At 45.2% G+C, this 17,238-nt stretch overlaps 1 protein-coding gene across 2 annotated transcripts in view; it reads right to left on the bottom strand.

The window, feature by feature from the left end:
- PDE7B (phosphodiesterase 7B) overlaps nt 1-17,238 on the bottom strand; it is a 183,469-nt gene that overhangs the window by 72,921 nt on the left and 93,310 nt on the right. The window contains exon 1 of one of the 2 annotated variants that reach the window (XM_049799880.1): nt 11,848-12,203. The exons of the other annotated variant lie outside the window; for it this stretch is intronic. Coding sequence (XP_049655837.1) covers nt 11,848-12,151 — 304 coding nt within the window. The 5' untranslated portion in view covers nt 12,152-12,203. Of the gene's footprint in view, nt 1-11,847; nt 12,204-17,238 lie in introns of those variants that run through there. 2 annotated transcript variants of the gene reach the window in all.

The following is a 17,238-nucleotide window of genomic DNA, read 5'->3' as shown; positions in this document are numbered from 1 at the left end:
CTACCATGTGCTGTCCTTTGGTAAAGGAAAGGAGCAGTAAGTAAAATTCTGCCTGTAACAAGGAGGAAGCGGGGGATAGGACATGTCAATCTTCTGTGGAAAGAAGCATCAGTGAAAATCTGCTGTGCAGAGAGGTGGAGGCTGCAGGAGGGGAAGATGTAAAAGGCCTGAGAACAGGCAAGTAAGATTGCAGTTCTGGGAGTCAGTTAAGTTGAAGACATAGGCGTGCATTGCAAAAGAAAATTAATTTGTAGTGAGGTAGTCAGCCTGGTCATAGTAATTTGGAAGGATGTTCAAAGGCATGGTGGCTGAGGAGTACGCCAGGACAGCAGGAAAGGATAACAAATGACTAAGAGAAAAGGAGGACTTGACACTGATGGTGAAAAATAAATCCTGTATCAAACTGGTGTTCTGGCTTTCTAACGTGGAAGAGAACTGGACCAGGAGACTGGATCTTCTAGCTGTCTTACACTTTCTCACCCTCACCTCTTCATTGGATCTACAGTCAGCATGAAAATTGAAGTCACTAAGTCTAAATGGGAGAACAGGGGGAAAAAAAAGTTAAGCAGGTGACCAGAAGAACACAAATTCTCAATTATGATCTAAGCTTCAGTAGCTCTGCCTCTACTTCGTAGTGTTGCTCTTAACTCATGCTGTTAACAAGGTCACATGCAAAACATGTCTGTCTGTATGACAAGACAGCTAAGTATAGAGTGCTTTCCCCTTCTAGTCATTTGATCCTACTCAAAACATATAATCTCCCAGGTCTCCAGTCTGTGCAAAGAGACATCAGCACATTTTTGGCTACAGGGCACCTACAAAAAGATTAGTGACAGTCTTGTGAGGCTTGTGTTGCTGATTCTGTCAAGGGGCCAACATTTAAATAAGGTACCTTGCATTTTCATTATGAGAATTCCAGCCCATTATTAGCAAAGTTAGTTTAACTTTTAGTCTGTTTTGCCAGCTACTAAGTACATATTTAATGATGTGCAGTGCTGGCAATGGGGGAAGGGAAGATCTATTCTATTGCTGTTCCACTGGGAAATTAACCGAGCTTGCAGAGTCTGCCTAGTTAGAGGTTATAACTTTATTCTGAATTCCATCTCTTTAATGTAACAATGATTTAATAGCTACGCACCTTCAGCAGATGATCATATTTTACAGATACCATCTTACTAATCAGAAAACCAGAACACTGGATTCTGTAGGTAGCTTAAGCATTTATTTGACATTAATCAGGTAGCTTCTTGGACACTTAAAATCAGACTTGTATCTTAATGAACCAGAACTTCAGACCTAATTACTAGGGGAGGTCTGAGCATCCAGGTTCTACCAAGGATCTGTGAAATCTTGTCTGAGATAACACATTTCTCCTGAGTACACCAAGTGGGTAAGCCATGCAGACCACCCAGTGAATACTAGTTCCATTCTAGTTAAGACAGGAAAATCCCGTCCTCCCGATTCTCTTATTTTCTCTCCAGGCAAAAGAGGGTCTTTAAGCACACTTCCATCTTAAACGACTTAATATTATTTGCTGCACTTCACCTTGCATGCAGTATGTTATTTGCACTAGCCAGTTAAGTCCTACTATTCCTTTCACTTCTACCATAAGTTAACTAGCATTAAGAAACAGAAGATATCATACTGAAATCTTCTGATTACTCATGAAGCTGAGCTAGTGTAGTCCTGCAACAGCTCCTCTATCCTCATGCCTGCAGCATGTCTTCAACATGAGCCCCCACGTTGCCATAACTTGAGTTGCTCTCCTTGCTATTTTCTGTTACTTTGGCTGAAATGCATGAAGCTAGAAAAGCTGCTAATTCACAACATTCATGAGATGCTCCTTAAAAAAAAAAAAAGTCTCTGAGAGTCAATGCACAACTGCATCAAGCCCAGCTTATCTGTGTCACCATGCCCTTGATCCACAGCTGTAATTATTGTTTCCAGTAAGAGGGCAGGACTACTTGACAGAAAGAAGGTGGGGAAAAGGCTGTGCCAGCACCGGTGTATAGCAGTGATCGTTGCCTTATTCATGACTGACAAGGAGGGAACTTGGGACTAAACTTAAGTAAGTGAGACACGCTAGTGCACTGAAAAGCACTAGAGAAATTCCTCTCCTCTCCTATCTCCTGCCCTTTGATAGTCTCCTGTAAGTTCCTCAGTGCCCTGCTTTCTTCAGAGCTTTCAGTCTGCTTACTCTAAGCAGGATGTTAAAACTGACCTCGCCTGGAAGCATATGCTGACACTGTCTCACCTAAAAGCCTCGCTCCTCTGCCATTTTAGGGCTGTAGTTCTCAGCTGTGCAGTAAATTCTTCTCTGCTTAGTCTCTTTTCCAGTGGTCATGGAAAGCAACACACCTCTTTTGCACACACTGAACTGGAGTTCAAGAAAGGCCCTGAGCTATTGCCAGCACTAATTTATTCAGTTAGCTTTAGTTCCCAAATGAGAGCACGAAATGTATGCTCACTAGTGCTTCCAGGAAGAAGAGAAAGCAAGTGTAATGGCTGTGCAGCATGTATAAAGTTCAGAATCTCTCACACGCAGTTTTCTGTTTCTCGCTTTTAGTGTGCTTGAACATCATCTGAATCATTAAAGTAATCTGCAAGCAGGGCATACAGAATTCTTTTTTCCCCTCCCTTCTTTTAACGAGACAAACCTGCATGCAAAGCCCAAGCTGGATCAAATCACTCTTTTCGGCATTTCACAGGAGCCCAGTCTCTCTCACCCCTTTATTCTCTCAGTTCCATTTGGAATTAGAAATGCAATTGCCGACTTACTGTGAAGGCAGCTGCTCCTGCAGTATATGCACTCAGGCTGGAAGTAGGAAGTAAGAAATCTTCCATGAAAGCCTACAATTCGGAGGTTTCCAACTTCAGTTTTGCACACATGAACTGTTCGGAAGATGTTTGGATAAGCGAAGTTTGGAATGCACAGCTATTTGGGTAAGCACCTGGGTGCTTCACTGAACCAGGTCTCCTGATAATCGAGATATATGCGCAGATAACCCCCCAAGGACTAACTGCTGCTAACCTTAACTAACGGAAAGCTTGTTCAGAGAAGCACTTCTTATTGGACAAGGAAGAACTTAGCCAACAGCTATTAAAAAGAGGCTAGTGGACTGTGCACTTAAGGTGTTCTCTGCACCTGTCAAAATTTGGTGGCTTAAGACATGTTCTCTGCCTGCATTTTCCAATTATTCTGTATGATTTTTAATCAAATATTCACCTGGAACATCTGTGCAACACACTAGTTTTTGACTGTTTTGGAACATAGTTTCCACCAAGCTTAAAACTAAATCCTTCTACTTAGATGAACCTACTTCACAATTTAACTTTCAAGAGCAGTGTTCAAACACTATTGTGTAGTACCTAGTTTAGAGTTATTCTGGTTGATCTGTAATTCCGGCAGCTGAAAACAAAACTTTCAATCTCAAGGCAGTGCTTAAGCAATGGGGAATGAAGCAACGCCTGCCACAGCACAGTGCATTCTGAAAACCCTTCAGGTTACCGCTTCATTTCTAACTGCAGCTGCAGAGAACACCTTTTAATCAGGCCTCAGAGCTAATACTTTGCCCTTATCTTAGGTCAGGGATAGCAGGAGAAAGCTGAGATAACAATATTTGAAGGGCATTACCTCCACGCAAGCCAGAGCTGGCTACAGAGGAAAGAATTTCATACTCTCTCAAAGGAAGCGGAGCTTTACATGCTTCCCTTTCAGAAGGGATCAGAGCTGGGGAAGTTTACAGCAATTTCTCCAAATGGTCTCCTGTGTGTAAAGAGACACTTAAGAGTACACCTTCCACAGGGTTTCACCTAGAAGTACCACTGAACATCCTGGTTTAGAACAAAGCCCATCCATGTCCATGGAAAGACTCTCCCTGCCTTCAGTGCAATCTGAACCAGGTCCTCAGCTCCCTGGACAGGGGAGTGCTCCCGCAGGGCACCACACACGAGGATTGCAAGCAACCTCTGCTAAATGATTTAAAAAATTTCATTTTCTGAGAGAACTCTGAAGGATACCTGAACTTCAGGATATTCTGTTGAAAGAGCAACGGAAGGGTTTTGCCCCTTTATTGCTACTGTAATATGGGGCAGATCTGACAGCAATACTCTCAATGATGAGCCTGCTAAACCCTTGTTGTGTTGGACCTTCCTCTTTGTACACACCTTAGAGGACACTATGTTCAGCTTTGCAGCATCAGGAACTTTCACAGGACGATGCCTAGCAGGTGACAGGTTAAGACAAGGAACTCTTACAATCTTACAGTGATTTGAATAGGGGGAGAGGGAAAACCATAGTTGGCTGTCCACAGAAGAGCCAAAAGTATGCTTTCTTCAGGAGGCTAATAAGAAGGATTTATTCCTTCTCTCATACAGAGTTTGTTTGTTTGTAGCCATAACAGTGACAGAAGCAATTTTATGTTGCAAGCTGAGGAAAAAATGAAGAGCCGAGACATTTTTGTCTTGTGTTTGCAAGTCTACACCAAGAACCAGTCAAGTACTTAAAAGTTACTGTAATTTATCCCATAATTAAGCAGGCTAAATGCTCTTTTTGAACAAGGTTAGGATGACTTACAAAAAGTTTTTAACAAATGTCAAAGCATGTTTCAAGCTGGAAGTCTCAAGAGGGTTTCTTTTTAGTCCAGACCAAGGGAAACCATAAGGACTAGCATGTTTTACAGCATCATGGCCAGAACCAGGTGCCTAATGCTGTAAAGAAACAGCCTGAGGTCAATGGAGTTTTTTCAGTCAACCTAAAGAAGCTTACACTGGGGAGTTCCTGCAGTATGACTCCAATTCAGACAAGTTTGCCCGTTCGTAAAGATGCCCCTTGGAAATGTGACAGCAGTTAAGCAGCATGTGAGCAATCATAAGTAACATGGTTTAGCATATTCCGAATGCAGAGCTCTGGGGAGGGGGGTGGAATAGACCATAGCGGAGAAAATGGTAACACAGGCACCATTTTCCTTGCGTTGCCTGGAAAGCCAAACTCACACTTCATAAAGCAGGACTACAGAAAGCTGTCTGGGATGCAAGCATCCAAGCAAACAGTTTTAAGAAGTATGATAGACCACAAGCTGAAAGTTTGTTATGAAGGAGTGATGAAATAGCAAACACGTTGCATACAATGCTCTACTCCTACTTTAGAAGAATTGGAAGTTACATGCTGTATCAAGCCTCCCACAGTGCATTTTAAATGTTTCTCTCACAACATTTAAGCAGTACAGAAAATTATCACCACTAGGCAGGCATGGCTAATATCACTACTTTCTATTGGTAGCCGTTTATCAGTTTAATTCTTCAGAGAGTATAAAGCACTTAAGAGTCAATTTACCAAAGATGAAGGAAAACTATCAGCTTTAACCCTAATGAAGCAAACAAGCATACAAAAAACCCCCAAACCATCAAAAAGCCTGTTTGTATTACAGTGCAGTAGATTTTCCTTTAGAAACACTATTTTTATACATAAAGCCACATCTTTGGCTCCTCGTATTTAGAAGAGCTTCACTGAAAGCAACAGATCTCACCACCGTTTTACAGCTCACCGGAATTTGCTCTATTTGTGTTTATAGTTTTTAGCAGACTGCCGAGTTGTCTCTGAGTCGACATATCAATAAAACCTCTGTCACTTTTCTAGAACACCAGCAGCATTACCTTCTGCATGCTGGCCAGCACCCAACCTGGGCAATTACATTTTATCTGCTAACTTTATCCTGAAGTCTTAACTCTATATTGTAATCTTTTTCTTTCTGTTGTGGCTCTACATCGTTGAACAGCTGCTCGAAGACCTTCTCCAAGTATTTCTGCAAACAAATTTTGTCTTCCAGCATTCACAATAACGCAAACAAAAAATGTGCCAGCAAGGCTGAACTGAAAGACCATTCAGAAATTGTTGAGATTTTCAGATTATTTCTTCTCTACTGTTTACCCCGGTCTAGCTCTTATTTTGGTGGACATGGCTGTGCTAGGTTAACAGTTGGACTTGGTGATCTTAAAAGTCTTTTCCAACCTAAATGATTCTATGATATCAAAGATCCCCAAACTCTTAACAAATCCACAACAGAAAATTTACATAAGAATGAAGTAGGAGAGAGTGGTTAAGCACTTAAAGGTAGAGTGGAATGAAAATTTTCAACCCCTAAATAAACAGAGAGTTTGGTTGACAAACACATCAGCTCATTTTGACATGTTCAAAACCAAAGACTTCTAATATCAGTTCAACTTCTAATTCTACACTACATTTTTAAAATAATTCTAAATAAAGAGTTAGATGCTAAGAAAGGATCAGAATTTGAACAGTGACCATGATTTAATGTCTCAAATTTTTATTTTTTTTTAATCTTTGAAGCCAATTCTCGAATTAGTAAGGAATTTGGGGAAAAAAAAACACCCTCCAAATCACACGTGTAACTAACCTATGTTCAGCCAGTAAACTGAAGAGTTATGTTTGAACAGCACTACCTACAGATGTGGTCTGAATTCTAAGTCTTATTGCTTGGTCTACATACACACACTATAGAAGTGGTACTGCATACTGCCTAATTTCACTGTTCATAATGAGACCATCACACACAGTTCCACTGATTTAACCAGCTCTTCACAAGAACAGAAGAGCATATTTCCTGCTCTCAGGGGTTGGAGTTTCAACACAGCAGTCAGAGAGCAATCACGGTTGCCACAGGTAGCTTGATTCTATCAAATTCACATTCTTTGTCCCTAGTAAGTGTAATGGATTTAACAAGTCTCAACATAAACCTTAAAAAAAAAAAAAAAAAAAAGACAAGAAAACCTAACCTCAGAAAGATATAGCAAGCTGCCCTTCTGCCTGCTGTGCATCTCTCAGTAGGACACAAAGCTGTTTTCAATCTAAGGAATAACACAAGAGACTGGTAAGATGCTAAGACAACACCATTTGATAGCCCCTGTGTTTTATTTATTGCTGGGATCTACATCTGCGGCACCTACATGCTGAACATCAACTACACAAAATGTTGAGTTTCCTAAGCTGTTAGCCAAACCCCCATTTGCTTCTCAGTAATTCACAGATTCAGATTTTAAGCATTTTATGATTATTAATTATTGTAGTGGGACTACAAAAGCATGCATGAGTTTCAAGACATCACAACTAAACATGGTTCAGCACATCCACACTGGAAGAGGTTGCCCAGAGAGGTTGTGGATGCCCCATCCCTAGAAGTGTTTAAGGCCAGGCTGGATGGGGATTTGAGCAGGCTGGTCTAGTGAAAGATGTCCCTGCCCATGGCAGGGGGGTTGGACGAGCTGATCTTTAAAGGTCCTTCTGACCCAAATCATTCTGTGATTCTATAAATAATGATGGGAAGGGGAAGCATAAAGTTTATTTTAACATGCACAGCAAAGCTACTGCACAGCATGATAAAAGTTGTTCATTGCAAAAGAAAAATTAAGTAGAAGGCATGTTTCCTTGGATATCATGCAAGAACGGAGTCTTTGAGAGGTCTTGTGAATAACTTTAGGGAAGACCTTCAGCACTCACTGAAGCGCACCGATGATTTAACTCTGACCTCTCTAATAGGTATATCACAAGATTGCTCGCCATGCAGCTGTAAGGTTTGAAAGAGCAAGGTCAGTTTGGACGATGAAAAGAAGTTTGAATAGATTACTGAGTTGGAAGGGAGACAGTTGATTGAAGAGGAGAAGTAAATGGACACATCAATAATTGGGGGAAACTTTCCCAGCAGCAAATTGTAATAGGAGAGATGTGTGGTACTGCTTGTTTTTCCTCCTCATGGCAAAGGGACTCATCAGTTAACAATGAACGTGATGCATGCATGAATCAGAACCTACATTTCTGAGAAAACATCCACAGACTGAGACAGGTGGAAAAAAACATTCAGAGTTATTTCAAAAAACCCACAGAGACCAGTGTCTCAACAGACCTCAATAATTCTAAGTACCTCTGCACCTTCTCTGAAAGTCTTGCATGTCTGCACACATGCAAGACTCAGTACAGAAATTCTCACTGGAGTTATCTGGCATGATCACTGTAAATGTAACAGGTTGCTAATGCTCATAAGGAAGACTTTTGGAGGCAGACCTGTACCCATTCCCCGATCAGGTTTGTTTAATCTGCAAAGCTGCTGCTGATGTCTAGGAGAGAGTGATAAGAAAGTTAGGGTCATAAACAGAACATAGTTGCCTCTTAGAGATCAACATGGTTTCAGTTAAGAATTATTTGAATAATTCAACTGTAATAATATCAACACATGCTGTTATTTTATTCAAGTAAAAAGCATGGGCTTGCAAATAATCTATTTGAAACACTGTAAGGAATGACACTGAATTATACCCATTTCCCACCCAACACTTTTCAAATTATATTCCATTATTGCACTTTCTTACTATCACATGGCCAGTCTGAGTATGTGAAATGGCTTCTGGCACAGCCAGAGACCGACTTCACCAAACCACAGTTTTGTGCTGATTTGGTCAGGGATTGAAATGGGAAAAAAGAGTTACTAAGCAACAGCAGGCCAGGAGCAGGAGAAAGTTCTGCAGTCTTAATTGATACTAACTTTAAAAGGCAGTGCAGCAATAAGAGAAGGCTCAAGATGTGAATTTTACTGCTTTGGAAGGGAAAATAAATCATTACTAGAATGAGGCAGACAGTCTCTATGAGATCTGGGTTCTTCATCCATCCCAACTGTATGCTGCATGATGTATTGCCAACACTTTTTTCTGCAGAGAGATTGAGTAGCTCATTCTCAATATGGAACAAGAAGATGGAAGACCCAGATACAGCTCTTTTATTTGAGAGCCCAAGACACACAGACAGTTTTGCTCTCTAGCAGCTCTCTACTCCTACCTCAGGAAAGAGGAATGTGGTACGAATTACAGCTATATAGGTCCCCAAGACATTCCCATCCACAGAACTGACATTATTTCCAGATATAGCTCTCCTTCCTCCTTGCTACTGGTGGTTAAGAGGGTTCCTTTCTAGAAAGCCAGTCCAAAGCTGAGTCCAATCACTCAGGCTAGGACAAGGGAATTTGCTTAGCTAAATCTCTATTAACATCATCAAGGAAGGCAGAAATCCTGACTGTTTCCTTCCAGAATCCATATCTATTTCCTCCTCTTCTACTGCAAGCAAAGTAGTTTCATGAGGATGTGATAACAGAACATGAGTTATCACATGAACACTTAGAAATTTAAATGAAAAAGCCCTTGATGTGGAAAGTGCTGTGAACTCTACTACTGAACAATCAACCTTTATTTGCCTAGCTAGCAGTATCTTGAGCAGAAGTTATTTGCTTTAGCTTCAACTGAAGAAACCCGATTTCCTACTGAAGTACTGCCTTTTTGTAACATGCAAGTTATATAGTTTGTTTTTTGTTTTTTTTTTTAAAGGAGCCAAACATGTACAAAACACCATACAAACACAAAGCTGAGCACCTCATACTACGGATCCTTCCAAAACATTATCTTTTCTTCCCATTTCTGCATTCTTTGATTTTGCACTTATTTAAGTATACTAGATTTCAGCATTTACTGGTTTTCCCACATACTCCAATGTACTTAAAGTGACTAAAATGAAACCACAAGAGGGAAAACTACTAGGATGACTGTTGCTGAGGAGGAAAAACCAGCAACCCAGGTCTGGTTCACTGAAACTGTCTGATGATTCGCATTTGAAGTGTTGAGAGTTAGAGTCATCTTCTGCTCTGATTTGTACTGGTGCAAGTCAAGTGAGCTTATGAAATAGGATCTGGCACCATGAAGAGGACAGTCCCTTCACAGGATACAAGCAATAGCCACTTGAGTAAATGCAAGTTACTCATATCCTGCTCGTGGACTAATCTGTCTCTGTACATTCATGCACATTTTTAGTTGCCTCCAGGAATGTGAAGGCGAATCTCATTTGTTACCTAATGAAACTAATTTCACCAGATATAAGAGGAGCATACTGAAAAACCACTATTACTCATACATGAAGTGTAACCAATGCAGCATTTCTTAAGTTCTGTTTGATTAGGATCCATCTCTGAACACTCACCGTTCACCACACAAACCTCAATCTCCCTGGTTGGCTACGGTACATTCCCAGCTGATTTGCTCCGAGTCTTAAAGAGCAATTTGACCTCCTCTCTCTTTATCCACCACACTCTTACTTTATTCTTTATTATTCTTTTAAACTGAAGTGATTCCCGAAGAGTGGGGTGGCAGGTTGTACATCTTCATCGGAGCCTGAGAACATATCTTCCTTTTTTCAAAACAAAAGTGAACCATACATTTCTTAGTTTAATTGCAAACATCTGAAATATTGGACATATAATGATCAGCCAGCTATCCTCACTGGGCATCCAAAAAAGTGATACACAGATACTTATTTACTATTCAAGTTTATATATACAGTAACACACACAGAGAATACATACCTACACAGACATGCACTTTGAAATACCTGCAGTGAGGTTATTCTACATAAGAAATTATATTATTCCGGTACAAAATACTGTAAATTAGGTTTCGATAAAGGGGACAGCAAAGAACGATGAAGGCATCATCTTTGAAGACCAAAAGCACCGGAAGAGTTTAGTGAGTGACCAGGTTGTGGAGATGAAATAATCCAGAGTTCTGAAGGAATGAGCCAGACAGTTTCAGTAAGTCTATTAAGTCACGGTAGTACGACAGGAGAGCAAAAAAAATTATCAACTGATACCGAGACAACCGTAGGCCTACGAGCCTGACTTCAACAGAAATCAAGAGGTTTCGAAGGAGGCAAGAACTTGCCTCCGACAGAAGGCAAGAGGTTTTGAACCATGAGCAGCGCGGAGCATGGGGTAAGATGTGGTATCAACCAATCACAAGTACCGCGCTAACATGACAACTCATTTCTACGAAATGAAAATGCAAGAAGTCTAACCTGGACTTCAGTAAAGCATCTGACACGGTGCCGTACGGCTCCATCGCTGTTGGCGAGTTAGGGAAAAACTGACATGCAAGATTTATACCGCTAATAAGCATGTGCTCTTTAGCCAGTAATAGACCACGTTCAAAGAGAAAGTAGTGGGACGGGGCCGCGTTACTCCAAGAACGGGTCTCAAGATTTTAATACTAGCTAGCAACGCACAGATCGTAAGGGCGTCGCTCCGCTTTGCCGACGGGAAGCACGGGAACGTCATGTGAAACGAGCCAAGCGCACTCCAAGATCAGGGTGAAGTTCGGCGGCGTAAGAGGAGAGGCCACGCGCTGAGAAAGCCGCAGCGAAAACAACCGGGGAAGCCCTCGGCGCTGGGGCGGGCGCAGCCGCCCCCGCTCCTGCAGCGGCCGAGCTGCCCGGCCGCCCCGGGGCACCCCCCGGCCGCCCCCCCGGCCCCCTGGGGCCGCCCCCCCGGCGCCTTGACCGCCGCTGCGGAGCTCCGTGCGGGCCGGGGAGAGGCTCCCCCGCGCCGGCACCGAGCCCAGGTCAGCCTCAAAGCCGCGGAGCTGCCTGCTCTAGTTTTTAGCTGGGCTTTTACCACCCCGCGTGTAAAAGCACGCAACGGATTGCACGGGGGGAGAGCGCCCTCGGCAAGGCAAACGCACCCGGCTCCCCGAGCCCGCACAAAGTCCGCGTGTGCGTCCGCGGGGGGAAGAGAGCGAGAGCTGCCAGAAGCACGTTTCTAAGCCCGGACGCCCGTCGGGCAGCGCTCCCCGGCCCCGCGCCTCTCCAACCCGCCCCGCTCCGGCGGCGGCAGCCCCGCGGGCCCCAGCGGCTCTGCCCGGTCCCGGCCGCGGCTGCCCGCCGCCCGCGGCTGCCCGCCGGCCCCGGCCCCCGCCCGGCTTTGCCCCCCGGCTCCCCCGAGCAGCGGGGCGGGGGAAACCTACCTGCCGAACCGCCCAGGGCATCCTCGCTTTCCAAAACCCCTCTGTGCTTCGCCCCGCGCAGCTCCCCCTTGGATTTCCAAACGAGCTTTACCATCTTGATCATCTCGGGCAAGTCCCAGGCCAGGGTCCCCTGCTGATAACCGGGCAGGCTGCCCATGGGAAAGGGCATCGGCTCTTCCCCCGTCCTCCTCCGCCTGCCCGGCTCTCCCGCGGGGAAGAAGCGCTCCAGCACCGGCATCCTGGCCCGCGCCCCCCGCCGGGGAGCCGCAGCCACCCCCCCGGCCCGAGCAGCCGCGATGAGCATCCAGAGCGGGGCGGGGGCGCCCGGCCGCCCACCGCCGCCGCCGCCCCGCGCAGGGGGGGCGCGCCCCGCCGCCGCCCGGCCCCGGCCCCGGCCCCGGCCCCGGTCCCGGTCCCGGTCCCGCGCTGCGGGCGCGGAAGGAAGGAGCGCCGGGCTCCGGCCGCCGCGCTCGCCGCCCGCCGCGCTCGCCGCCCGCCCTCTGCGCGCCCTCAGCCCGCCGCCAGGCGCCGGCAGCCGGGGCGAAGCGGCTGGCGGGCAGGCGCGGAGCCGCCGCTCATGCCGGCGCGGCGCGGCGCCGAGCCCCGGGGGCGGGGGCGGGGGCTCGGGCCGCTGCTGCCGGCGGCGGCGGCGGCAGCAGCGCGGCGGGGCGGGGGGGCGGCCGGCGCAGCCCGGCGGCGGCAGCCGGGGGCAGCGGGGCTCAGGCGGGGCTGGGCGGGCTGAGCCACCCCTCACGCCCCGCTGTGCACTAAGGAGGAGGGCAGGGAGGAGGCGGTTTGACTTTATCCCTGCCGTGATGCCGTGGGGGAGCCCCCCACCCCCCTCCGCCTTCCTCCTCTCCGGGCTGGCTACGGAGCCGGTGGGGGTTTTGGCCTCTTAGTCAAACCCCGCCGTAACCTCGGCTGCCCTTGGGCCCGGGGGGGGGGGGGGGGGGGGGGCAGGCGGTGATTCACGTCCCGCCGCCGGCTGCGAGGGCCGGGAGCGGGGCAGGAGCCCGGCGGCGGCGCGCCGTGCCCCCCCGCCTGCTCCATTTGGGACGGACGGCAGCCCGAGGGGAAGCAGCCGAGCCTAGCCGAGCATGCTGAAGGGCTGCGAAGGTGCCGGCGCTCGACGAGTGGCTGGAATCGCGGTTTGGGGGGAGGGTGCGGGGGCTGCCCCGCGTCCTCATCGCCTTGGCTGCAAAGCTCCACCTGAATGGGTTCACGTTAGGACGCTGCCTGGTGGCAGCGATCGCTCACGGGCTCCGACGAGAGGACAATTATTCATCGCTAATCTTTAAAAACAAGGCAAAGCCGCCCGGGAGGGTGCTGTGTCTCACGCAGAAACGAGGTGGCGTGCCGGGGCTCTGCAGCCGTGAGCGAGCGCTTCCCTGGGCTCGTTCGCTGCCTTTGGCCAGGCACCGCGGCAGCACCCCTCTCTTCCCCGGGATCCGCGGCCGGGAGGGACCTGGCGATTTTCAGAACTTTTATTTTGCCTTTATACAGGATCTCCCGTGCAGCCTGCTGTTGGTACTGGTCTGTCCTTTGGCTGCGAGTTTATAGAGCGTGCCGCAGAGCGGTGGGGGGTGGGCCCTTGCACCAGCACTTCGTTTTTAGTAAAATTGCAGACGACTTGTTTAATGGGATTTTAGTAGGCATTGTAATATTTCCTAGCATGTGTAGCAATACATTCGTCTTCTCCAGGTTACATTCAATGTTCTGCCTTCTCTCCAGATGGAAAAATAAACGGGCAAACAAGCAGGATCTTCCTTCACAGATGAAGAGGAGCCGGGAGAATGGTCTGAAAGTTAACAAACACCCTTCCACGTAGAAAACGGAGTGCACAAGCCTTTCCTCCTCATGCCAGCATCAGCAGGGGCAGCGGTCTGTTTCCCCTGTTGCTTATCTTACTGTTCCCACCTCAAACTGGCAACTCTACTGCTTTTCACAAACTAGCCCTATGTTGACCGCAGGCTGTAGTGCCACACTGTTAGCATACTGTGCTTTCAGGCGGCTCTGTCTTGAAAATTGTGAAGTGCTTCCAAAGTATTATACTATTGTTGTTGTACTGTTATTTTGCAGAGTCCGTAGCATCAGGATATCCTGACTCTTGGAACAAAGGGGTTAAGAACAAAGAAAACAAATAGATGATGTGCAGTACAGTAGTGCAGGCATTAACACATTCATACAATCTATGCTTATAATTTTGTGGAAAGGGAAATGTTACTGGTTTTTAAGTTTATATGGCTTCTTGTGATATTTTAGGTTTTTCATATTAGTGCGTGTTGTGCAATTACTCTTTAAAGCAATGTTGTTCCTGTTAGAAAGGGAAAAATAGGCAACTGAAGTCCAAAAGTCTTAGCAGACTACTTGCCTACTGGGTGAGTTAAACCTTACACCCCAACCACTTCATTTTGGTTTTGAGCTACCAGGACTTGCAGTAACTTTTTTTTTCAGTTATTGTTTTTCCTCTTTGTTTACCCCTGCACTTCCTGCTCCCCAGTGTGGCAAAGAGCAAGCAGAAGTGCCAGAGCACTGTGAAAGAAAGGCTATCCTTGTGCCATTTCCAGCTTCACTGGATGCAAAAAAATGCCAGACATCTTGGAAGAGAATGTATTCACAGATGCTCAGCCCAATTTTTAGATGAATATCTGAATATTTAAGTGCGTAACAGAACTTAGCCACCACCCCTCTTGATAGCAGCAGTAGCAATCTTCTGAGCTTTCAAAACCTACACTACCTTTTTATATCCTTAGAACTGTGAAAAGTTTTGTGCCACCTGTAGTTGGGTCACTTGGATACGTACCTGCCTTGTGGATAGGATCAGGCAGTCAGAATCGAATCATTAATTGCTGTATTTGTTTTCGCTTACAGTTCTACAGGTGCAAAGCAGGAGGATGGTCAAAAAGCAAATGGAAACTGAGGTCTGTTTTTGTTATAGTTTTAGTATTTCAAGAAGCTATGTAATAAACCTAACAGACGCTATTTTTTTTTTTCTGGGAAAGTTAGTGTCAAATGAAAGCAACTGCTCTAGGTAGCCTGGAGTTTCTTTCCCCCCTCCCCTGCTTTCTGGAAAGTTTAAGGATCAGGAGTTGCAAATTAAAAAAAAAAAAAAAAAAAAAGTTGTGTTAAAAATGTTGCCTGGCATTGATGGGTATCTCTGTAAATTAATACATCTTATTCTTACTAAACTTGTGCTTCACAATTGTACTACAATTCAGTGATTACTTATCCTTAATTCATCCAAGATTTTGCTGTTACTGATTGACTTTCCTTTTGTCTTTTTTGTTATAAGAATAGAGCCACATAAGAGCCGCTCACAGGAAAGCCTAGCAGATACATATTTGATTATGAGGTTTTCAGCATCAAAAATCAGCTGTAGCATCACTCTCGGAGACTTCTAAGAGACAAAATGCTCAGATTTTGCAAGTTCTCTGTTTCTCTGACTTCAGTTGTGCTGTGATGATTTACCCAACTCGAAGATGTGACCTCAACATAACACTTTCCATTGCGCTTGAGAAAAGCCATCAGAATTAAAACATAACACAGTCCTACACAGCAGTGTACCCAGCCATTTGTGACTGCATTTTAAACAGTCCTTAAGCAAGATCGGCTCACCTAAAACTTGTCTTTTGCATTCTTGCTTCCAGCCAGACTTGAAGGAAATCTTTCAACAGAGATGGATGGCTTTGTTGCTACTAACTGTGTTTCTCTCTGACTCCGAGTCAAAGAAGCTTAAGTGATTACAAGAGAAATGTAAATGTAAATGTATTAGCTCTGGCCTTCGTTCATCCTGAGAAGCAATGCCAACGAAAAGGCGAACGGAGTGATCTGAAAACCTGACAAGGCAGTGCATATTTTCACAGGTAGACACGAGAACTGGGAAAGACTTGAGGAAAGGAATACTGTGGTGGGAGAAAAGGGAAGGGAGAAGCTGACAGATTAATAGCTGGTGTTTCATAATTGGTGTCTCTTAAAAAGTTTTACTTGTTTGCTTATTCACTTCAAAGTTATGTACTAAGAGCAGCAGCAGCAGAATTGCATGCCAGATGGTAGAGGAAGTGCCTCGTGTATCTTTCCAGTCTACTGAAGCCTGCAGGGCCGTTGTTAACCCACTGCTCTGGTTTTCATTGCAAGTCCCTTTCTTCCCCTTTTTTCTTTTCCTTCCTTCAAAGAAAAAGGAGGGAGGGGGAAAGAGAAAAAAAAAAGAAAACCCATGGTTTAAACTGGCAATAGCACCATCCTTTTGGCTTTGAGCTACCCTGTCCTGTGCCAAATATACTGTCTCCAGCAGCTCTCCCACAACAAATCAGTCCAGACACACAAAAGCTGTAAAAAAAGAATGGTGAAGAAAGATCCTTGATTCTCCCCCTCCACCCCCCTCAGCCTTTTCCTTTTGCTTTCCTCCCCAAGCTTCATTCCCCAGCAATGACCTCCTGCTTGCCAGTACTCTTAAGTGATACTGGGACCTCCAGCCTGCAACTTTGCTGACAGCTTCCTTAGAGCAGAGGCATCTTTGCCTTTCTGTATTAACAGAGCATTGTAAAGGAGAAGTTATATTCTATTATTCCTCTCAGTTCTATCTGATAGCCGATGTTTGAAAAAAAAATGGCTCATGAATTAGTAGAGTGGCAGATTCATTACTACTGGAAACTTTGTCTATTCTTGCAGCTAACTCACACCACTGCATTGTTGCACAACTTACTAAGACTACATTTCCAAACACACACCTGAAAAGATTTGACATTGTCTGTTTATACAGTAAATTATTAAAAAAAAAAAAAAAAAAATTGGAAAAAGATTAGGAAACTTTTAAAGTGATTTGCAAACGTTAAATACTCATGATGTAGGGACCAGTTTCAAAGACTATCAGATACCAATTTTTAGAAAGTTTAAAGCATGCGTCTTTAGACAGCGCTTATTAGCAGAACCATCTTAAATCAGTAGTGACTTATGAAAAGTATGCCTTTGCCTCTGTCCTAGGGGTCACAGAGTCATGCAGAGACAATAGGCTGGGCCATGGCCTAGGGTCAGAACCAAGTGATGACACCATCCCTGGGATCAAGTTTTAGAAGTCTTCAGGGGTGTGATATGAGTTTAAGATAAAAGAGAAGATGGTGAATGCTGGGGGGCAGTCCTTACACATAAAGTGGAAAAAAAAAAAGAAGAAAAAAAAAAAGAAGAGCTGTATATTTGCAGGGCAGCCTAAAAGCAGCAGTAGAGAAAACAAGAATGTGAGTGAGTAACTTTTAGAAGGGACAAGGGAACAGAGTGCCTGAGAAAGTTGGAGAATATGACAGAAGAAACTGAAGCAGGTAGAGTTATGCAGAGCTTGCAAGAATTTTTCTAATGACCTCCTGGAAGGTTTCTTTGGTTTAAAAATCTTAGTATAAT

Source organism: Accipiter gentilis, chromosome 5 (assembly GCF_929443795.1).
Source record: "Accipiter gentilis chromosome 5, bAccGen1.1, whole genome shotgun sequence".
In the NCBI taxonomy this organism is placed as follows: domain Eukaryota; kingdom Metazoa; phylum Chordata; class Aves; order Accipitriformes; family Accipitridae; genus Astur; species Astur gentilis.
This window is presented reverse-complemented; position numbering and strand designations above follow the sequence as displayed.